The sequence below is a fragment of the Convolutriloba macropyga genome, chromosome 7, assembly GCF_964194025.1.
Source record: "Convolutriloba macropyga chromosome 7, txConMacr16.3, whole genome shotgun sequence".
NCBI lineage: Eukaryota > Metazoa > Xenacoelomorpha > Acoela > Convolutidae > Convolutriloba > Convolutriloba macropyga.
The window spans coordinates 67,195,782-67,220,544 of NC_134474.1; the positions used below are offsets into that span (position 1 = coordinate 67,195,782).

At 36.8% G+C, this 24,763-nt stretch overlaps 1 protein-coding gene across 1 annotated transcript; it reads right to left on the reverse strand.

The window, feature by feature from the left end:
• Positions 1 to 218: 218 nt before the first annotated feature.
• Positions 219 to 23,436, reverse strand: LOC142343113 (uncharacterized). The gene is made up of 8 exons (XM_075394801.1): positions 23,071 to 23,436; positions 15,243 to 15,482; positions 14,141 to 14,317; positions 13,487 to 13,624; positions 11,445 to 12,930; positions 10,195 to 10,725; positions 7,923 to 8,204; positions 219 to 1,519 (listed from the first exon to the last, which is right to left on the reverse strand). The coding sequence occupies exons 1-8, from the start codon at positions 23,434 to 23,436 to the stop codon at positions 219 to 221; spliced, it is 4,521 nt and encodes a 1,506-aa protein (XP_075250916.1).
• Between the last annotated feature and the right edge of the window lie 1,327 nt (positions 23,437 to 24,763).

The following is a 24,763-nucleotide window of genomic DNA, read 5'->3' on the forward strand; positions in this document are numbered from 1 at the left end:
TAATTCGAATCTTTTCCGTTTGTGCAAATAATATGCACCCACAGAGCTGGGGGGGGCACAAACGGAAAAGATCCAAAACTTCCTATCAATGAGCGAATTGACCTCAGCAACTGATGCACGTGATCAACTTTAAGAGCAAGAAACGGAAAATATTGAATAGTGAAAAATATTTCTGAGTGAAATTACATCACCTTTTAATTTAGAACAGCGGTTGATGCTTACTTGTAAGTCATGGTCACAACTTGCACCCCATCGCCCGAAGAGGTGGTACTGGCCTGGCCCCCTCCGCCATTCGGATCCTCAGTGCGGCGGGCAGGGGTCGACAGGTTGTACGGGGGCTGAGTGGGCACCACAAACTCCTGCGTGGGTTGAACAGTCTGAACCCGTTCCTCTCCATTCGCCAAAAATGTCAACACCTTTGCCCGCGATGTGTCGAAAATTGGGTAACAATTACAAGCAAACGTTTCTTTTAATTTCTTCTCCAAAGTCCCGCATTTTAGAGCTTTCCCAGTATCTGGGTTGTAACTAAAAGTGATACTGTTATTTGAAAACGGAACTTCAAGTTCGTAATCCGTTGCGCAATACAGCCCCACGTGTCGAGGGTTTTGAAGGTCAAAAGTACACATTTCACAGCAGACTGTAGGTGTCTTTTCGTTGCCTTGTGAATAGATCCTGATGTCAGAAGCCGTTTTGACCTCTTCGATTTGAAGGTCAAACTGCAACGGTCGATCCTTCGCGTACTCGTTGGTACTTGAGTAGAAACAGGAAGTTTGTCTGTTCACGTTTACGAGGCTAAATTCGACCTTGATCACACCAGTCAAGGGGTAACTGAGGTCAACTGTCATGTTCTCGTGGCCATTTCCAAGGTCACAAGTGACGTTAACTTCAATCGGAGGCCCCCATAAAATTAAGTAACCATTAAGTTGAGGTGTTGCATCGCAGACCATGTTGAAAGTGAATTCGCGACTCCCGACCGGCAATGTCTGGAACCCGTAAACTGTCAAGCCCTCCGATTCCTTTCTGAACGGACTTTTGAGTTCAGGTATGTCTTCCAACCCGTTGTAACAAATACAAGAATAAATACCGTTATGAATAAATTCCAAAGGTTCGAAATGAATCGTGGAACAGATTCCGGGATCGTTGCATTGGGGGTTCTCTATACGTCGCCATTCGATCCGGACACCCTCTTGGCCATCCGGGAACTCTCCGTGGTCCGTAAACCTTCGAACCCAAGTGCAATTCTGAACTGGGTTGCCTCGGGCACAGCACTCAATGCTAACACTTTCCTCATAACAAGGCTGGTAAACAGCCGAGTTGTGTAAATGACAGTAAAGATTGTTCGAGGTCATGATTTCTCCAACTTCAAGGTGCATGTGCAAACTGGTGAAAGTGAAATTGAAAAATGCTTCGGTAACATCCCAGAATTCGACGGGAAAAATCTGGGAGCACCAGAAGACTTCAACCCCGTAATCAGTTCTGAAGTCGATTGTGTAGTTGAAGCCATCATAGGGCGATACACCTGTTAACGCACCTGACTGGTTATAATATCTGGTTATAAATAACACATATTAGATTATTTTTTACGACACACAAATATTTTTACGACACACATAATATCTCGGAATAAATAACACATAGTAGATTATTTTTTACGACACGCCAAAATTGATAGCGACATAATTAATTATGGATAATACAAAACAGTCATCAATTAAGGTTTTTGGGTTGTTCCCTATAGTCACCCAAGAAATTATGGATCTATTCTGTCCCCTATCAAAAGAATAAATCCCCTAAAAAATAGCCTCCTCCTCCCCCTCCCCTCGACAAAATACTATATTTAAAGTAATGGGGGGTATACGTTATACGACCAATAAACTTTTGGTCACTTGACTATAATGGAAAACACAAGTCTTTCCATAAATGATTCTCGTAACTCTAATTATGAGTTGGGGCCTCCGAAAAATAATTAATGACAACATGTAGTCAAAATTCAAGTGGTCACAAATTCTTGATTATTAGTTGTGGTGAATTTAAGGATGAATTCCGATTAAAGCAAAAAAATTTTTCACCGCAATTCGCCGCTGTTTTTTGCAAACATCCATACACATCACTCACCGCAAATCTTACATTTTGAGCAATTTTAGCGCTGAAACCGCAACCCGGGTGGAAATCTCGTCTCTGGAAACACAATTTTGGAAAAAGATTTAAAGCCGAGAGTCAAACGCGTATCCTATATATGAAACAAGGAGGCTCGGTAATGTGTGTTTGCACATAATAATCCGACTCCGCTCAACCACGTTTTAATTTAACTATCTACCAAATAAGGAAGAGATAGAAAACTTTCAAAAATTCTTATATTATAAATTAAATCATAAAATTATTAAATTTATATCAATAAAATTAGGTCAATAAATCATTATATCACAAAATAATTGATCTACCCATTTTGAGAAATCGCTTTAAACTCAAATCACTAAAAATAAATAATGCCTAACAGAGGGCGATGATCACTGCCATTTGCGAGATCAATAGACATGACAAACAATACAAACAAAAAACAACACAGTAAGCATTAATTAAGACCAAAACTCAATGACTACGGCCAAAACTCAATGACTACTTTTAGGTATGAGTTGCCTACTCAATGACTACTCAATATTTACTCAATGACAACAAAAATTAGGCTTTTTTGCTGAAATTTTAACTTATTTTCATCTGCATTCACTTGCACGTAGTGATTTTAATTTGCCAATAATTGAGCTCTGTTTACTTTGGTCTGTGATTAATATAAAAAAAGAAAAAGTTGATAAAGTTTTTTTTTAAAAAAAGGGCGCTCCATTGCAATCCGATGTCTTGCTATTGCTGCTCTCCCATTAAACAAAATGTTCCGCATGTCAGCGAAATAGCTAATTTGATACAAAAAGTCAATATATCCAAAAAAAAATGTTAGATTAAAAAAGTTACATTAGCAAAAAAAAACATTGGGTATCAACTGAAACTATTAGACAAATTAACTTATAACTCCTGATATAGTGAAAAAAACTTATGATTAATTTGAGTCAGTTATAGGATTATAAAAAGAACAACGAATGTTGGCAAACTTCAAAAATTCAATAAAATTTTGTCGGAGAAAAATAAAAAGAAAAAACTTCTTCGGAGTCATAAAAAAAGCTTTATTCAAAAAAAGATATATCTTCTTCCTTTTCCGTTTTTAAAGCTTTGTGATCTTTTTGGCATCACTTTTTGGTCTTCTAGCTGAAAATGAGCTCTCAGATTATTCTGATTTTGAGGACCCAAATTTTTAAAAGACAATATTTTTGAGTCACACTTCGCCGAATTCTATAGCAATATCGAATGAACGAATGCTAGAACATGTCGAAATAGCTACAAATTCAAAATGTCACGTTTATTAAACAATTGAACTCATAAAAAATGTTTCCATGAATATTATATCAATCAATTCAGTAGAACAATTTAGTCGCGCAACCAATTGACTGCTAACAGAGAACTTCAATCACCTAGTGAACTGTTACAACAATAAACAATTAAATCAGATAGACAATATTATGAAATACTGAAACACAAACAAAACTAACTCTAATTAAGAGACCTAACTTATTTAATAAAAGTAAAATAAAATAAAATCTTTGATCAGAGGTGGTAAATCCAATGTAGGCAGAAAAAAAACATAACAGACTTAACGTTGGAAGAATTGCTCTCGAGCTCTAATCAATTGCAGCCTTCTTCAGTCGGGGGGAGGGAGGGGGAACCCAAATGGGTATAAGAAGTTCAATAGTAGGCTTCAATTAACCACATTGGAGGTTAACATATACCACTATCAAGATTTAAAGTAAAAAATGGTACCAGTTTCGGCGCGCTTTTCGTTTGACTTCTAGTATTAAATTGCGCCAATTGAGTTCAAATGCTTGAAATTGTGATTGATAGAGAATTTTATATCACGCGATACGCAAAAAGTCAAGGGCGTAAAAGTCACTCGAAAGGTCAAGATTGTCAATCGAAAATTTTGCATAAAAAAGACACACATGTTCACAATAATTTCTATGAACTTCAGTCAAGAGCAATTAAACGAACTGGACAACGTTTTAGGGAGATCAATGTGGTTGCATCATTCGAGTTATGAGTATCCCAAGCATTGTTTTTCTATCAGAGCATGCAGAAAATAAATTGAGTCTCCACGGACTATATGAAAACAGCTGTTCCTTGTAAAGTTACGCGGTCAATGGAAATCAGTCATGAAAAGACCGAAACCAAGTCATACTTCTTGTTCTTTGGCTCAAAAAATTCATCACTTGGCCAACTACGATGAAACACGGCTTATAACCAGCAAACTCGACAGAAGCTCATTTTAATAACATGAAACAGTTTATTTGTACAAGGTGTCATGACTAAATTCTAGAACATTCTTCTCGTCAGACCAGTGACAACAACACACTTCAGTAATGTTGGATTTCTCAACGTTTGGACACATTATGCATTTGAAAGATGGCAAATCAATTGCCGTCTTTTTGCAAAAATTGGAAAATTGGACATTATAACATCAATTCTACACGCTGAAGAGGACTGCGTAACAATAACACAAAAGCTCAATTTTAAGTTGTCAGTGATTGCAACGGAAAACTTGACATTCCACTCAAATACAAAATCCTCCACTGCTTAATACTCAACTTCATTTAACTGTGGCAACTTCGGGGTATATATTTTGAGCATTTCCTATTCAAAAGCAGCGGAATTTTTTATAATTAGTTCTCATAACTCGGGGACATCAACTTTCGTCTTTCCATAAACGCTGGTTTCAGTTTTAGATCGATTTCTTTCCGCATTTTACTAAATATCTCTTTGACACAGAGTCAATCTGAAGGCATAACGCAGAATTTAGCTTCTAACACCTGTTCAGATTTTTGACACATTTCTCTAGAATCAAATTTAACTCTATTGAAGTAATCAACGAGATGAGGGTTAGACAGAGTTAGTAACTCACGCGAGTGGCATTGAAGCCTCGACACCGTATTAATACTATCTGTGACGACTTTTTCTTGCTTCTCAAGTAGCTTCAAATTGTCGCCAATCTGTTTTCATCCTACTTGCTTCAGTTCTTTTTAGCTCAGAGTCAAAAAATTCTGTAAGTTTGACCCACTCAAATTGGTGAATTGTTTTTACTACAGAAACTAACTCTTTCTCTCGCAATCATTTCTCATCCGATTTCAATTTTGTCAACATTTCAGTCTTTTTCCTTAACCGCGGTGGTCTTTTCTGGATACTTCCCATTTATTACTCAGGGGGATCCCTAATACGTGTTAGACAGAACGTGACGTCACATATTAGGCAAAACTGATTATGAGACAGCCGTTCTCGCTGTCCAACTAGGAGTTCTTGCAGTTTCGAAGTAAAGACTTGGTGGTTTTTTTCCAATATGGTGTCATACGTGATTTTTTCCCTCTCGTTTGAGCTATCTCTGAAGGTATAATAATGAGGTGAAATAGTATAAGTCATCGTCAGATCTGCCGGGAGAAAAACACACTGGATTTGCAGTTGCCAATACAAAGCAAAAAATAACTAAAAACAAACTTGACTGATAACGCACCAAAAGAATGATTAACAGTTGCAAATAAATCAATCATTCGAACAAAAAAACAAAAAGAATTAAGTTTGAAAGTACCATTTTAAAAAAAAATGAGAGTAACCGTAAGCAACTGCCCAAAAAAGACTATCAGAAGAAATTCGAAAAGTCTCAAGGAAATCTCTGTCAGTAGCTTGCTTTATTGAAAACAAAAACAACAAACGACGTTGGTGAAAACGTTTTTTCTGTCACCGGCTAATCTCGAACCGGGGCCATTTAGTTTCTCAAATTCGTAACTGCCTGAAGTGTTTTTGTTTAATGATAACTTGGACTAGCCAAGGCCAAAAATCAAGGTCAATTGATTAGGGAAGAACGAAAAGCCATAACTTCATGTCCAAGGTTGCTTAGAATCTTTTCCTCCGCGCTTATTTTCAAAAAATAATTTACAGCTGCATAAGAAAGTCTGCAATGAGGACGTCATTGATCGCAAACAGTAAGAATTGTGTTCAGGCGAGAACAGCAGTAAAAAAAACAAAGTTTACGGGTTATTAGAGGTGTTCTTAAAAAAGTTCATCACATCGGAGGCTACAACGCTAGAATTTTTTATCCAAATAGGTATAAATGACAAAATTGGCATAAAAAGCGGGTTGATGAATTGAGAGGGTATTATTTTTTTCTCCAAATAATCACTAAAAATGGCCATATTAATTGCAAAAAAGGAAATTTCATTGCATCCAATGTGAAGGCCGACTTGAGGTCTCTCGATTTTAAAAAATTGTGAGGACATAGTGCCCGGTTAGGGCTGAAGATTTTTAATGTTTCAAATTTACAATCTCGATGAAGGACAAGAATATTCGAAAATAGATACAGCAAGGATGCTCAGTTATGCGCGTATGCACATAATGTTCTGTACCGGCTCAGCTACGTTTTGATTTAAGCGTCAACCAAATGAAGAAGAGATAGGAAACTTTCAAAAATTCTTATTTTGTTCAAAAGTAATTGGTGTATTCAATTTGAAAATTGTTTTATGCTCCAACCAAAAAACAAATAACAAAATAATTTGGTAGATGGCCGATGATACCTGCCATTACAGCGAGTATTAAGCAAGGTAAATAATAAGATAAAAAAACGAGCGGTACTTAGGACCAAAAATGAATTTATATAGCCGAAACAGTTGGTTTAAGTTATTCAACAACTCTCTTTTATAATAAATATAAAACCAATGAGACTATTGTTGACATGTTAATTATATTTTTAGCACAAATTGATCAAAAATTCAGCTAAAAGTACGAAAATGTGAATAAAACATCGGACGGTAGGCTAACGTTCACAAAATTTTAGAACCCCGCAAATCCTCGGGAAAAGTAAAATTCAAAAAAAATCTTATTAATTTGAAATTGTACGCTTGACAAGCTTTCTAGTTATACCACTCACAACCTTTTTCGATGAATAAATCGATCGGCGAAAAATAACTGCACAAAAAAACCAAGTGGAGAATATCGTTCCTCGCCCTCTAAAGTGGGTCGGAACAACTGGTTTGTTTTTTTGTACCGAGGCGCAGAAAATACTAGATATTACTACTTTTACGTATGATTACAGACAGCCAAATATGAATTTATTCGTATTTATTCGTGAATTCAATCGTATTTAAAATATGATTTTATTCGTGTGGATAGACATGCAAGTGTTTACCATTTGCTTATAATTGTGAAATTTACATGTTTAAATACAAACATAGCCGGCAGATTGCCAAAAAATAGCGGCGATAGACGCTCGTGGCCTACCATGAATTGAAACAACTAAAGAAATAAGATTGACAGATCGACCACCAGCTTTTTAATAGACCACTAGACTTTTTTGGGTTAGATGCGGACTGTCATTTTTATGAGACACATTTGCTGTACAAGGAAAAATCCCTAATGGAGCTTTTTCAAAATTAATATTCGATATTAAAACTCAAGACTCTATTACTCAGGAATTAGGGCATATAAGTTTGGCACTACTTAGATGCACACTATTGACCGTAGTAAATGTTCATAAAATTTAAAGTTTGATAAGTGAGTTCAGAAGTCATTTTTTTAGTGAGGTAAGTCATGCAATTGACCTAAAAGCAGAAATGACGTCACGAACACAAATTTTAACTTCATAGCAGTAGAAGTCACCGAAGTCATTGAAAAATTCAATTCCAAGAAGTCAGGGTAAGACGAAACAAAAATCTGTTAGACGATAAAAAAAATTAGGAGCGCAATAATAGCAGCCTGGAATTGCTGACGCGGCTATTAAAAAATGAAAAAGAGTTATTTTGACACATGACCTTTGACCTTTTCAAATGAATCAAACTCACCTGTCAAAGTCTGATTGGCTGACGAGCCAGGTGGAAAAGCAATACAAGACACGTTCAAATCCAGATTTCCATGGGCGTATGTTTGTACATGTTGTGACTGGCCAACATCCAAGTCCAGCACCTCATATTTGCAGTCTGTCTCTTTCTGTTTCATGAGCCAGGAGTGACCTCGTCTGTATCGACAGAGGATTCCGACAGATACCAAAGGATCCGGAGCATCTGCAGCTGTTGGTGCCAGGGTTATCTCTCCCGTTTCGCCATTGAAAAAGTACATGGTAAAACCTAAAGAGAAAAAAATTCGAACATATTGTGAGGAAATAATTGAGCACAGAAATTATGATGTCACATTTCTTTATTGTTATCCTGGTTATGACTTCCACTTATATGAAGACTTTAGAAGTCTAGCAAGGGGAGGGTCAATGTTTACGATTAAACGACCCAAGAATTTTACTAAAAGTCGAGCTTAAGTCTTCTCATGCGCCGAACATGGTCTTTTCATATTAGTTTTCGGTCGAGCATGGTTGCACCGAATTAGACAGCTGAGAGAGAAGAACCTAAATTAAGTTGTGCATAAGATAAAATTGACAGTGCTAGACAAAAGACTCAGATTAAAAGCTTAGCTACACAAAAAAAAACAAAAATAATTTTCTAACAACAAATGCAACTAACTTTGCTGGAGAAAATTGAGCTCAATTTAATAAGCAACAGTAGAATAAAAGACAACAAAAGACAATTTTCAAAATAAAAAAAGGGTAGCGTTCCAGGCAATAAAATTCTCAGCAAAGTTGGAAACGATTTTTAAAATATAGAGGAAAAAGATTACAAAACTTTGCGAAAATCCACTGCTAGTTCCAGAATAATTTATAATAAGAACATCAAAATCAGAACCTGCACTCAACACTTGGAAATCAAATCAAAATTCACGAGAAACACTTTATATTTTGCAAAGTATTTGAGAAAACTATCATCAATTGCAACATAAATTATGCAATGTTTGAGGATAGAACCCTTCTAACAAGCACTAATTAAAAAAGTTGCTAGATTGATCAAAAATCACCTAGCTGGACATATTTATTAACAAAGACCAAGGGTAGCGATCTTAGAACTTGGTGTTGAATTAATATCACTTTTCACTTGCGAACATTTGATCATGATCTGTTGTAGGGTATGGTATAATAGAGTTAAAAAGGTGCCTCGCTCTTAAAAATGTTTTGCATCGCAGAACTTGTAGCTCGATTATGACATACACCAAAAACGTAAGTTTGTATAGTCTAATCGGATGTGGGAATAGTCAGTAAAAAAATTGCATACACTATGGTGACAAAAACGCTACGCGCACCAAGAGAATTTTTAAAAAGCGCCAAAAAGATCAAATAATACAACATCTTTGAATCAATTCAAATTAGTTCTCTAGTAACAATACATTATGCTTTTAGATTTTTAAATAACTACTAGACGGTCTGTACAGTTTTGACACAAATTGTAACGATATCTGGGACCAAAGTTCAACAGTTTCCTTGACAAATTTTTCCAAAGAACTGTCTGTTTTCGTAATTGTCGCCTCCAAATTTCCCAAAAATTTTCAATTGGAATCAGATCGGGAGTTTTCAAAGCCATTCCAGTAGCTACCGCGCCTTTTCTTTGAAGGAATTTTTGATATAGGCACAGAAGCATCATTTTGTTGAAAAATAAGGTCTTGAAAATATTTTTTTTTTGCAAATTGTCGAAACTTCCGAATGAACATCTAACAAAATTTTTGCCCGCGTGATTGTTTTGTGCCCTAAAATATAAGTGATTACTTGTCCGAACTTGATTTTTGAGTTTTTCTTTCAAGAAACCTCGTTCCATTTCTTCGAAGAACTCGCATAATTACTTCGCTAGAGATGCCTTTAGGATGTTTTTTATATCGTTTGTATGCATGATGTGTATTAAATCTTGATTTTAAAAGAAGTTGCTTTTGTTTTTTGTCAACGAAAATTGTACATCTCGAATCGCAACAGCGTGGCAAACAGTAAAAAAAACCGTTTAACCATCTTTTCTGCATCAGCAGAGAAAACAAGAATGAAAACTCATTCAAAACATCAAATTTCACGCTTTTTGTCACGCCTTAGAGCGTATCAAATGTTTTGAGCAAAAATAAAGCTTAAAGAGCAAAAATTATATCCATAATCTACTATAAAATTGTGCAATAGCAATTATTGATAGTGGTACTCTACCCCGAAGCGGTACTGCTTTACGACTGTAAAATGAGCTGAGAAAGGTTTGACTTTACCTAATGGTGCCTCCGGGTTGCCCATAATGAAGTAAAAATGATGTGAAAACTGCCGTTCCAGCGATTCCGGAGAGAACAGGTAGGAGTTGCAAGCCAGGGTTTTAAAGACCAGATCATCACTGTAGCCAGGGTGGAACTGAGTGTAGAAAACTGGCTCTTCGGTCCGGTTTCCAAAAAATACGTAGGGTAGTTGAACAAAATGACCACCATCCTCCAAACACATGTCCTCTGGGCTTGTAGACATAGTCTGAAATTCGAGTAGGGTTCTGTAACAGGCTTTGTAATAATACCCGTAGATGGAACCCAGAGGGTCGTTAAGGTACACCCCGCGGGTGTTATCGCCACAGGGTCCGGTTGGGAACGTATTGGGCCACCCTGGGTCTTCTTCTATCCCTATATGGAAATCCAATCGGTTGTTGGTGGTATACGTGGCACACTGGGTGTTGTTGAAAGTCTGGGTACAATTTTCAGGGTCTTTGGACTGGAATATGCAGTATTCATCGTCGGGGATAACCTCCAGGTAGTAATCACCTGTAAAGGGGAAAAATCAAAGAGGTGTATCCAAACATGGGATCTCTTCGACTATTGACCTCCTCCTCCCAACCCCCCCCCCCCCCCCCACCCCGCGCAGTGCATTATGCAACCCCCACTTAGAAAGCACGTATCATTACTTAGTAAGCTATTAAGTAACAATGGGCAAGAACGCTTGAGGATGGCGAATGATAATTAATATGCGGGCAGTATTTTCTTTTTTTTGGGGGGGGGGGGGGGGGAGAAAGATCCCACCCAATCACGTTAGAATTGAATAATCAATCTTTCGTTCTACAGAGTTGCTGTTTGATTTCTCCGTCGAAGAAATTTTTATTCAAGCATGTTATAAATATCTTATTCCTCTAGAAACATCTTACAAGATTAACGAAGATTGCAGTCAATATAGAATAGAAACAACTTTTCTGTCATAACTAAAAATAGTAAAAACACTCACGTGCACATTTTCAAATGCCGAAAGTCTGCAGTGCCAGAAGTTAAAATGCCAGAAGTTGCCACTTAGCCAGAAGTTGACTTCCGTTGACTTTCGTCATTTTAAAACGTGCGCGTTTCGTGTTTTAAGCATGGTTAAGTGACTCTGCAGAAGTCACTTCAAAATTCTGACTTAATATCTCGAACCGCTTCCGTGTTCTCGAGAAACGCCAGAAGTTCTCAGTGACTTCAAGCAGAGTCACTTAACCATTACTTAACTTTTACCTAACCTTCATTCCACAGTTGTACAGTGTACAGTTGAAAGTCCACAGATAAGTATCTCATGTCTGTATTCCAAGTCATGTGATCAAACTCAAACTTGTAATACAGAAAATACTCCACAATAGTGTTGAACTCACACTGGGAAAGTTGGCTAAACCCTACATCCGGACTGTGTTCATACTTCATAAACTTCATCTCGACTGGAACTTGATCAAATTTGAACTCTGACCTCTTTGTGATCACGTGATGGTTGATTACACAATGCATTTTAAACGTGTGCGATATAGGAATACTCATGTTACATGTAGGCGTGCATTCAATGCTAAAGGGATGCACTAGTGTACAATTAGTGCTTCGGTCTCGGTCCACAAGTACAGGGTTCAGGTCAAGGTCGTGATTTAGTTGAATACGATAGTAGCCAGAATTCCTAGGTTGCAAATTGTCGAAGGTTTTGATTCCCACCGCTTTGACGTTCAGGTGTTTTGGGTCTCCGAGGTCACCACAAACAAACTCGCGCTCCGTTCGCATGCTGGCTGTTGAAAATCTGGACCTGGAAATATCGTCAAATAATTTGGTGAACGAAAACCTGAAAACGTGAATCGGATACCCGATCGACTCGAACCTCATCTCATAATGGGTATTGTAGTGTTCCTGTTTCAAATATATATGGTTTTGGAACCCGACATCCATATCGTTTTCAACAATCAAGTTTACATTTTCTTGGAACATATCAATATCAATTTCATGCGATGTTTTGATAGTACTGTCCGAATTAATTCTTCTCAAAGTACTGCAGGATACCTTCAAAATTTGAGCGTCGAAAATAACAGCTGGTTCATAAGTTTTAAAGTGAAGACCATTTTTAATACATCCGAACGTTATAACTTCAACCGAGCTGTCAATCACGCGGTTTAAAGTGTCGAACGATTCACATGTAATTTCACGTGTGTGACCACAACCCACGACGTCAACGAACACCGAGAACTCGAGATAGGCAAGTTGGTTGTTGCCAGGGGCAACCGAACACCCTATATGTTCCACTTCAATTGTGTTAACTTCACCTTCGTACATGAAACACAAAATTCCCGAGACTTGTTCTCCCAGTTTGCAATTGGAACTGACAAGGAACCCGTCATCGTCAACTGTCAAACAAGTTGGGTTCCCGTCCCGAATGTAGAGAATCCTGACATCGCTTATCTCCGCTTCCTGTCTGACTGGCTTCCCGGCAAAATTCAGAATGACAGTTTGTGCAAAGTTGTTGGTTCCCCCTCCCTGAAACAGTTCCAGATAGTCGTCTGTGACAACATCGGCACCTCGGGTTCCCCGGCACCCGTTGCGGATGTCCTCCGACTGTTGAATGACAGGTCTCCAAGTCTGAATTGAGAAAGGAAGGACGAAAGAGAAGTACTTGAGCGACTCGACGTTGACCGCAAAGTAGTCGATATCTCCATTCGCAAGTGCTGTGTCGAACAAGGGCTCCCCATCATCTGCCACCTGTTAAATGTCAGAGGGAGATAAACGCAGGGTTCAAATATAGCAATTATCATATGATCGATGAATCTGTTCGCTGGGTGAGACTCGTTTAAGTTATGAGCCCTGACCGGAAAATGAAGGAAAAGAAAAGAAATCAAACTTCAATTCGCAATTTAGAAAACACGAATAAAAACACAATAGAGTAGAGTTTGTTCACAGTAACGTTCCGCAAAAAAAATTTCCCAACTTGTAGCGGATTAAAAATTGTTAGGCAAATTAGTTCCCTAATATGGCAATTGAAAATATTCAGAAACTCAATTTCAAAAACAAATACTCAAAGCTTTTTGTAACCTAGGAGGCATGTCTTAGCTTTAAGTTGAACTATTATTAAATAGTTCACCAACAATCAAATTTATATGTGATACATTTCTTTTGTTGGTCTATTTGTTGGTCTGGGATGTCCACAAAAAAGTCGAAAAGTGTCTGAACAAAAAAAAGTCTGGAGCTGGCATATAGTTCTCACATTTTTTTTCAAAAAATGTGGGAAAAGTTGGATGAACTTTTGCATGAAGTTTACCTGTAAATTGAACTGTTCATCTACGTAGATTGTGTTTGTGTTTGGGTTTGTGACAGTCACGTGGTAAGTGCCACTATACTCGAACTGGAGGGACTCTACAGCAAACGAGATCTCGCACTTGTCGTACTCTGTCAAGAACTAAAAAAGACAAGTTTCAAACACTTTATTATGACGTCATTGCTTTGCAAAACATAAATGTTGGTGTTTTTAAGAACGAGACCATCAGCTTTATTTCGCCTACAATTTGGTGTCCGGCTTTTTTTACCCCCTATACGTTCAAACCCCCCATATGATTTCACCCCAAATCTAGTGCAATAAAAAATTCGTGTACTATTAACATTGCTACTATAATTATTTGGCCATGCCTTAAATAAAAGAAGTATCACTGAACAAAAAATGAATAGATAAATTTCAGATTAATTCCACCCTCAATTTATCAAGGGTTCTCGGTTTTAATAAACCATATAATAACATTTATAACCATTAACGGGTATATTTGACTGTGTTTTGCTGCTTAAATTTTAAAATTGATAGGCAACTGGGATTTTCAGAGCTGACAATTGTAAATTTCTGTTTATTAAGTTGTACTTTTCGTAATTTTCTTACCTGAATAAACTGTTTGGTTGTTTGTAACATTAGTATTCATATTTATACCTGTACAGATGAGAACATGATATGTTGGAACCCGAGGCTGGAAGAAGCCCAGTTGTCGAAGATGGGCGAGGGGGAGGAGGCGCCATTGGGCAACATGTCAACTTCAATTCTCATGCCACTGTTTGAACAGATTGTCCCGTCCAGGGCCCCGTTCACCAACTCCAAGTCAGTACGAGCCTAGAAGCAATAAATTTGCCAAGAAATTGGATCGGATCTATTCTGTTTCCCCCCCCCCCCCCCCCAGTGTTTATACCCCCCCCCCAGTTAGAAATTATATGTGGTTATATAGCACGTTACTATGTAAGAAAATAGCACGTGCGCCTGGGGTCATAAAAGATTTATGCTCACTAAGCTGGGGGGGGGGGGGGGGGGACAGAATAGATCCCAGAAATATGTGTCTTACAAAATTACTGATCTCTGATCAGGCCAAAAGTGAGCGTAAGAGAGGGCTTTTCAAGATCAAAATGACAGATCAGGGACGTTAACAAACAAGCAAGAAATCTTTGATTGATATTTCGGATCTATTCTGTTTCGCCCCCCCCCCCCCCCCCAGGTTAGTGAGCATAAATTTTTTTATGACCCCCAGGCGCACGTGCTATTTTCTTACATAGTAACATGCTATATAAAAACATATAGTTTGTAACTGGGGGTCATAAAAAACACTGGGGGGGGGGGGGGGGGTACAGAATAGATCCGATATTTCTCATTTAGCAAATTTGAAAGCGGGTTTAAAAGTGACTCCTTTAAAATTTGATGAGAATAAAAAGAACGAGATAATTGAGCATAGATACTATTTATAGATCAACTCATATCTAGGTCCGGTAAAAAGGGAAGTCTTTACCTCTTTCGTTACCATAAAATTATATAATATGTTTCATATCTTGCCTTCTTTTAATCATGATAGATTTGGGTTTTTTTTCTTAAGGGGGGTGGAGTCTAACTAATGCCGCGCACTTCATTATGATTTTTAAAAATCAAAACCAAAAACACTACTGGAACGGAAAGAGATCTGTTCAAAAATCTGTACTGTAATGGAATCATTGATCAATTCCCGGCATTAATAGAATAGTTTGTTCGTTCCGCCCTTTTTTGTTACACCCACCTGGTACCCAGTGCAGGGGGTGGGCGTGTAGAGAACATTGAAGGGGGTGTAGTCGTTCACGTCGTATCCAAATGGCACAAACATGGCATAGATTGGTGCCCAGATGGGGGAGAGGTCTGGGTCCTCAGCCACGAACACCCGGATATACCTAGCCTTGTAGATATTATCCCCTCCTACCCCTCCCCCACTGGGCACAAAGTCGCAGGGCAAGGGTTCAGGATTCGACCAATCTAGCCCATTCTGAAACATACTATTGAGCCGTTTCTTTTTTTTCCCGGTGGAAGACGCCACCACAATGCAGCATCTCAAATTGACATATGTTGTGATGATTCTAATGTCGTGTTACGCTATCAGGACATTATACACAAAATATACCCAATATTTTTTCCTAATGTTGAAACTACCAAAACGATTAATTAATAATAAATTGTTTTCAAGTAAGTTAGCATTGCTGGACAAACCATGGCGCACAAAACCGCCACTTACTTGATAGGTCATCATATGATACCAGTAGCAGTATAAAGAAATACCGATAGTCAGATACTTAAGGTGCAAAGATTAAACCAATGGTCAGCTTAATACATTTATGAGACTAATTTTTTGTTATTGCTAATGTAGATGTATCTAAAACTATACTGATACAATTTCAAATCGTTTTTACTCGAAATTTGAACTTCTGAAATAAAATGAGGGTTAAATTTTAAGATAAAGTTAGACAAACTTTCCCAGTCTTACTCCTAGTCGCTTAGGGCTACGTCCACTAACTACGTTTGTGTTTTTTAACTGCCGGGATTTTTCTCTTTGTGACTTAATTGACTTAATTTCTTATTCTGTTATAAGATTTTTAGACTACTTATTTCGCCTTCTGATCTAAGTATCTGTTAGTTTCTTAAACAATTCAAAAATGTGCAAATCTTTGATCGAATGGATTTTATAGTTTTCCCGTTTTTGAAATGTTGATTCCGTTTTTTATTGAAGATGATTCTAGCAATTTGTTCTATTTTTCCTTATTATTAATTAGAATAATATTATTGAAAAGAGATAAACTTAAACTGTGTTAAAGTATATTTATTACGTTATGAATGTAAGACTAGTGGCCACGTTCATTCCTCAGCGGCCCGTGGGGCTTGATACGAAACGAAACTATCACGATTAGATTATCAGCCTAATAATGAGAAAACATGCTTATAATACCGAGTGATAACTTCTGATGGGATTATTGAACAAAAAGATTCAAGGGAATAAATTGGGTATAATGGCATTTGGTATTTTGCCACGATATTATTACGTAACCTCGTCTTGAAATTTTCAATTTTGATAGCATTTCTCGCTTCCTTTTGGAAAGATCATTAATTTGGCAATAATGCGCATTAAGTTGTTCAAAATTTGCAAGGGTAACACAAATTTAGTTATTGAGGCAATGGAATTTTTATAGAAATGGCTATAGTTATAGAAATGGCATATGGATTTTTTACTATGTAGAATAATGGCGTTGTCACAAACACAATTCGCTGAAGGGGGTTGAAATTATAAGATCAAATGATGCGTTTATTGTTCAGTTAATTTTGACCGACCGATGATACATTTCGCTTAAAAAGTTGTTAAATTTGTGTCACTCAAAAAGTCTACCGAACGTGGGCTATTATCGTTTTTATCATTGGAAAATTTTTGGTTGGCTTGTCTCGTGGAGTTGGACACTTCGGTTAAAATTACGATCTCTTTGCACATTTTTATTCGTTATTGATAGACATTTCAAAATGTGATGGCTCTAACATGCTACGTCTCAAATTGATTAATTGTAAAGGGTTTTGTTTTTTATTGACGGATGTCTGTTTATGGGTAAAACAAAAATTATTATTGCAAAAATTTCCTGTTTTTGGCACAACTCGATGTTTTTTTAGATGTTTTTTATAAAATTAGAAATTAGCAACTGCACTGTAGATCCATTCTTATGTTTTGGAATTTTTAAATCTTCAACAATTTTTTGCATATTTACTTGAGTTATCCGACAGCTTGTCTTGTTATAACAATGTGATTTTGACTTCAGCTAATGATTTGAAACATGGCGAAGAAAAAACGTTTCTCTCAACTTAGACCAGAATTAAATTGATAACAAATTCACTTGTTTGTCTGAAAAAACAATGCGGTACTTAAATTTTAGCCCAGGTGCCACAGACAGCATCAAAGGAAAGTTAGTCCCAATGGTTGTTATAAAATCAATAAATGGTCAAAACAAGCAGCTAGTTCCATTAAAATATTTTGTATATATTCCGTCCTCACTTTTAATGATTTAAAACGATTGTTTTTTCGATAGAGATTATATAAATTTAAATTTAAAGTATTTACTTCTTAAAATGAATACTGAGTTTCATTCATTTCATTTCATTCAATTTGTATTTGCAATTTTGCGTTTGCAATTGTATCTTCTCCTTTTTTGTAACCCACCCCCACCCCCCCCCCCCCCCAGTACGTTCCGCATCCCCCAATTACACACACGTGTGTCCATAAATAGAATAAATTTTATTCTCCCTCGTATCATATGAGGGAGAATAAAAATGGAGGAAGCCAGTACAGTCAAATTGTCGGAGAGCAGAATTCCATTAAATGAAACTCGTTAGATTAAATGCAATTTTGTGAAAAATTAAATACAACGTAGCGCAATGAAGGTATATCTGTGGTTGCAACCTCCTCCCTCCCTTCCAGTTTCCCCCGTTTGAGGGGGTCGCGGTCACTGACAGACCGAGTGCAAAGCAACCCGACTGCACATCATATATAATCAAGGGACGAAAACTGATTAACTCGCAATTTTATTTTGTTGCTTTTTAATTTAAACCAATCAGATTGTTTGACCAATCATATTTAAGCATTCGGTTCTGATTCTCAAAATTTTTCATTCAACTCTGCGCCCGTTCGGCTCTGATTCCCAGCTCTATTCAAAATTAAGCACAATAATAGTTTATTTTTAGTTTCAAGTTCATCAAACAAATTTTGGACTTAAAAATTTCGGTTCAATATAAGTTCACCTTGGTGCTATTTGGAAAAATTCAAATTGGCCAGACAAAAATACGATGCATTAAGAATATGCAAACAAAGCCAGCAAAAAGCAGCAATTGACCTCCTTAACTTTCAATGGAACTGGAAAAAAAGCAATTAATACAGATAGATGAATTGACCGCTTGTTGCTTCCTAGAACTCTAAGGGTTATTATATTTGGACGCAATCTTTAATTCAAATCAGATGCTCGCGACTAAATTCAGATGTTCGAGTGTTCTAAGAAAAGGAAAGAGCACTTGAATTTGCGGCACCGTTTAGATATATTGGTTCAGACGTCATTTTTTCAAGTGACGTAAGTCAAAAACTTTTCACACATTAAACCCAAAATCTTGCCGCAAAAGTGAGCAACAGGACACGTCAGCAATAACAAGCAATGAAAATGAAGAAGGCAAATGACCGCAAGAATCACCGATGAAGGCGAAGAAATAAGAAAAAAAGCAGAACAAGACCTGAAATACAATCCAAAAATAAAAAAAAATGAGAAAGAACGTACTACTGCATATGAACACAATATCAATCAACATTGGCAACCAAGAGTGGCAAATAGTCCCAAAATTGGAGAAACTGGAACAACCAAACAAGCTAAAGATAAAGATAATCATTGCTACAAATCTTGAAGCTATTACCATAGAGGTCAAAATTTATCCGCAAAAAATTACTCATTAATAGACGCACAAGCCTTGAAAAGGATTCATTGGCACCAGTAAAGATGGAAAAACTAAAGACAGAAAGACAATAAAAAACCAAAAAAGCAGAATTTTTTCAAAGTTTCTAAATTTTGCAAAAATATTATGTTCAAAACCATTTCTGTTGCCTGATTCTCGAATATGTCCAGTAACCCATCAGGAAGACTCTTAGAAATTAATTGAAAAATCGGAAAGCACAGAAAATGTCAAAAATTTCCAAAGAATTTCATAAACTAAAACTTTATTGAAATATTGCTAAAATTGATGATAATAATATTTTTAGAATCTTTATGAAGTCTTCAGAAATTATCCAGTAACACAAACCCAAGCTTAGTTAAAAATTATTTAAATATAGCTTAAATTGGTAAAATTATTATCTTAAGAACCTTTCATTTTCTTCAGAATTTATCCAGTAACCCAAGCTCAAGTCACGGAAAGTTTTCACTGGCCCATAAGGATCGATGAGGTCGGAACTAGAAAAATTTCAGAGAATATGAATAAATATCAAAATTTGTCACAAAAAACGCAAGAAATGCGTGATAAAAAATTTTGAATACCTTTCCATTAACTCTACCAACCATGCAGTAACATACTATCCAACCCTAGCGGAGGTTTCCTGGCCCCTGGGGCCAAGTAAGCTTAAAAAACTGACATATTTTGAAAAAAAAAACAGGAAATGCAAGTAATATCAGAAAAATTGCTAAAAATTCGCGATATTAAAATGCTGAAAACCATTCCATTACCCCTGAAATCCATGCAGTAACATATAATCAAACACTAGAGGATCCTTGTCCACAGGGACTGGAAAAACTCAAAAAATTAAAATTTTTAAAAAAGTTTTATCGGAAATTGCTACGATTCGTGATATTAAAAAGCTGAAAACCATTCTATTACCATCAGAAACTATGCAGTAACCTATTGTCAAACCCTAGAGGAGGCTCTTTGGCACCTAGCTCTGAAAAAACATAAAAAATGACAAACATTTTCAAAAAACTTGAAAAATATAGCTCTCATAGTGGTCAAAAAAGTGATTATGTCAAATTAGAGTGGTCCATCAAAAAGCTCCGAAAACGACAAAAAAACGGGGAAAAAATTCAACATTTTGGGCTCAAAAACTCCTATATATGACTTTTTAACCTTGAATTAGGGCCTTCTCACTAGCTTCACCACTCTAAGTACCTGAAGGACTACAAAACGCGACTAAGGTCCTATAATCAAAACTGACGCCCGTTGAGCTTTACCTGTTTATGCTGTTTATGAAAGCTCAAAGTCATGAAAAGAGATAAGAAAACATCTTAAAAAAGACAGAGCACCAATACAATCTATTTATTGGATTGTAAAAAAACAGCAAGACAAGTCCTGGAGTACAATCCCAGAAAATCAGAAAATTAACAACTTGACTGCAACCATGTAGCAGAAATTAGCCGCCGAATAACGCTTTCCTATTTTTAGGAGTCACTTTAGGAAGTCACTAAGTCACTTTAGGAAGTCACTTTTTAGGAAGTCACTAATATCATAACAGTGACCACATACTAAAACGTCATTCTATGTAATGTCAAAAAGTACATAAATTAATTAATTGCACTAAGAGCCATAGTGACAAAAAAACCATCGAATAAAAGCATTAGTAAGAAACTCACTACAACTAATCGGAACCAATTGGAGTTAAAAAAAGGATTTAATCAACTTTTTTTGCCACGGAAGGCCAAAGAAAGTCGATTTTTAAATTGAGCCGAAGTACAATAAATGTAGAAAAAATCAGTTTAGCTCTATAGAAATAAGGCTTTCAAAACAATTAACAATCAATTGAATACCTTAAATAGGTTCTCTTTTTTCTAACAAAACTAATGAGACCTGTCTTTTCTAAGACTAAATGTCGGGACGACAAAAAGAATAAATGCGCAAAAACAATTAAAAATCTAGTATTTTATGAGGGGAGCGTATTGTCAGGTTTTTAAAAACCACTATCCTGAACAAATTTGATTTATGCTTGATTTATGCTTTATTAGAAAACAAATGGCAATTGACGACCCAGAGGATTTTTCATGTCCAATATTTGAAAACAGAGAACTCGAAAACAGGGAGTATAAATGCTAGAACAGTAAAAATCAGAAATAAATTTGCTCAAAGCTTATAAAAAATAAATCATAGACAACAGTAATCCATTTTCCAAAATGTTGATTTTCAATCTTACAGACAAACAAACAACGTTAGTCGAGTCGTAAAAAACCAAGGGAAGCACAATAACACTACGCTCACCTTACATTTGTAAAAAGCTGACCTTCTTTTTGTAGTAAAAATTATCTTAACATAACCAACTAACGTCGGGCGAATTGCTCTCAAACGACCGGCAAGCGGTTGGCTTCGTCAGTAGCTAGCCACGGTTCAGTGAGCCTAGCTTTAGCTTGATTCGACTCTGCAACTTTTAGTTTTTTAGCTTGGTTAGTAAATAAATCAAATAAAAAGCTGGTAATTTAAAAATTTGCAAAATTTTGCGAAACTAAAATTAAAAGCTTCCAGATTTCGCAGTGTAAATGTTCCGAACTACTTTTTATCTCTGGAGTTATGTCCAGTAACCCATTTGCAAGACTTGAAAAACTTCGTTGGCCACTAATGATCGTTAAACTCAAAAGTTATTCAAAAACTTCCAAAACAATAGCAAATTTTACCAAAATCTGCAAAAAATCAAGATACTAAAATATTTAAAAAACCCAAGTCATTGTCTCATGAGACTAACCAGTAACCCTATCCCCATCTTTAAAAAGTTTCACTGGCTCTTGAAGATCCATAAACTTGGAACATGATAACACTTTTCCAAAAAATTTGAAAAATTTAAAAATTTATCAAAAAGAGCTATAGCTGGCGTCATTAAAATATTGACAGCTTATTTAAAAACTATGGGACAACTTATCATCAAACCTTGAGGAGGTCCTTAGGAGTAGGACTCTGTTGCCGGAAAAAATGACAAAAAGATCAGAAATCAAATATCTGCAAACATTTTATAAAAATTACGATAATAAAATCTTTAAAATATTTTATAAAAATTGATATTAAAACCTTGAAAAACATTCTATTACATCTAGAAGCTATGCAGTAACCTATAATCAAACGCTAGAGGAGGTTATGTGGCTTTTGAGGCTAGAGAAACCTGAAAACCAACAAAAATTTTCAAAAAACTTGAAAAAATGCGAGTTTTATCAAAAAAAAATTGATAAAATTTGTCATATTAAAAAATTGAAAGCCGTTCCGAGGCAAATATTTTTAGGAACTTATTATCAAACCCTTAAGGACGTTTACTGGCCCCTGCGTCTGGAAAGATAATGAAAATCAAATGTCTAAAAAATTTGCACGTTTTGTTTAAAAAAATGCTAAAATTCAAGATGTTAAAATCTTGAAAAACAATTCATTACAATTAGAAACTATAGAATAACCTATTTTCTAACCCTAGATGAGGTTTCTCTGTTCTTGAGGCTGGACAATAGTGCGGGGGTCAACAATGGGGGGTGTCTTCACCCTCTAAGAACCGCATTTCACACCATACGTATAAGTCTCCAAAACAGCTTGAGCTGAGATAGAGCTGAAAGGCTCTAAGAGCACTTATTCCCGCTGTGTGCTACCTGTTTATCCCGTTTTTGAGGACGAAAAGTCAGAAGCGTCAGACAAAAAATCGGTCAAGCGAAAAATTGCATTAAAAAAGACCGACAGGACTAATATAATTGCTACAAACTTCGCGAGAGCAAATTGAGAGCAATTAATAACTTATTATGATCGGTCAAATTTGCCTAGTTAATAGACTTTGCTAGTCGCTTTATGAACGGCAAAGTGTTCAGTTTCCAATTTCTTGTTCGGTTAATTTTAGTGTGCAAACCAAGGAGAGAGTCAAGTTTTTGGGCGGCACGGTTTGGTAAACAGAAAGTTGACCTGTTTTGCGCGTTCGCATCGTTGGTCATTCAACGTTAGCGTTAAAAAAATGCTTCCACATACATTGATTGCCAGTAAAAATGGGTCCTGTAATGTTAATAATTCCTATTTAAGTGATACACTTCAATATAGCGGTAGTATTTACTATTTACGCCCGGGAACCCTACCTTTGAGAATGAAACTTCAAACGAATCCCTGTAAAACTCAGTTGTTCCATCACCCGAATCCACATTAATCTGGTTGATTCTCGTGATCTGATGAGGTCTCTGCAAATCTATCTGCAGAAACACAAACGGATCAACAATTCCTTCGTACTTCCAGACATACGGCACATCCCCAATACTCCTGACACGACAGTTGGAATCCTGTTCCAGCTCGAACGAACACTGTTTGACCAGATCGACTCCTTGTCCTGTTTGTGAAGATTGTAACAGGAACTCGGTATCTGTGTTCGGAACTGTTTCTTTCTCGAAGGTTAAAAGCTTAGTTTTGATTTTGGGTTTTTTAGATAGTTCCAGAATTCCAAGATCCATTGACCCCCCCCCCCGCTCACCAAGTTTAAGAGGTCAAAATTTTTACAAGCCCACCTGACCGTGAAACGTGCAAACACTATCCATGCGGTTTCGGAAAAAAAATTCACGGAAAAAACACTTAATTTTTGAAAGGAATTGAACCCCCAAGAAATGAACTCCCACTTGACTTTTAGCGAGCAGCGCATTTAGCTATTTGGCCATGCCTCGCGGGCCATGACCATGCCTTACCCATGGTCAACCCCCATTTAAAATGTGGGGTTTATTTCTGATGGCGTTTCTTTCCTTGGGGGTTTAATTCCTATCTAAAATTTTGCGCGTTTTTTTTCCGTAGGGTTTATTTCCCAGACCCGCATCCATGTTTCATAAAGCGGCAGTTCCGCAAGCGTCAACTGCTATCTTGCAAGATGATTGAGTAATAATGATGGGGTAATAATGATTGAGTAATAATCATTTTCCATCAGAAACAAATCAACAGATACGACAGCCGACGATTCTGCGATGAACTCTTGCCGAGTACAACTGCACATAAACGACCCCCCCCCCCCCCCCCCCCCCAATTACCTTTAGCATACCATAACGAATGGTGGGTTATAATCCCTTGTCGGGGGGGGGGGGGGTAAAATTGATTCTCCGAATGCCTAAAAAATACGGATCTTTCCCGTTTGTGCCCCCCCCCCCCCCGTACGTTATGCACCCCCAGTTACAGAGCTCGTGCCATTACAGAGCTCGTGCCATTACATAGTAATTCATTATGTAAAAATATTGCACGTGCGTCTGTGGGGTGCAAATAATATGCATCCACTAAGCTGGGGGGTACAAACGGAACAGATCCAAAAATACAAACATAACTACAACAGTTTTTGACTTAAAACTGCAACCATTTGGTTATTAAAGTACCTTAATTATCTTGTGCTAAAAAGGACAGCCGTGAAGATCTATTAAGTGAAAAAATCTTGATCAAGGGGTGTGAAAAGAAACAGGTCCCTGTCTTCGTCTGCGTGTGTAGGATTAAGTCACTGATGCCTGTATAGGGCGAGAGAGTAACAAAGGGCTTAATAAACAAGAGCACGCAAATCAAAACACGAAACATCAATGCTTTCATTTTATTGGTTGCATAATCAAGAAAGCTTTTGCTATAGCTTTTTAGTTTTTAAAAATAACATCACTCAGCAATGACTGTTCTCTTAATTCAAAGTTAAGGTAGGGAAACTATCCAGCTAAATTATTTTCTCAAAAAAAGTTTATCATTAAATTTTCAGAATATTTTTCTCTGCGAGATGACTGTCAGTTAAAATTACGCTGACTGCGTTGCTCTATTATTTGCCAT

Bases quoted from the DNA above. Each gene is read 5' to 3' on its own strand.
- LOC142343113 (XM_075394801.1), bottom strand. From the start codon at position 23,436: ATGGATCTTGGAATTCTGGAACTATCTAAAAAACCCAAAATCAAAACT. The intron at 14,318-15,242 runs GTGGGTGTAACA...TATTGCTTCTAG, and splicing joins CCCCCTGCACTGGGTACCAG to GCTCGTACTGACTTGGAGTT. The intron at 10,726-11,444 runs GTTAGGTAAAAG...TCCCCTTTACAG, and splicing joins TGTACAACTGTGGAATGAAG to GTGATTACTACCTGGAGGTT.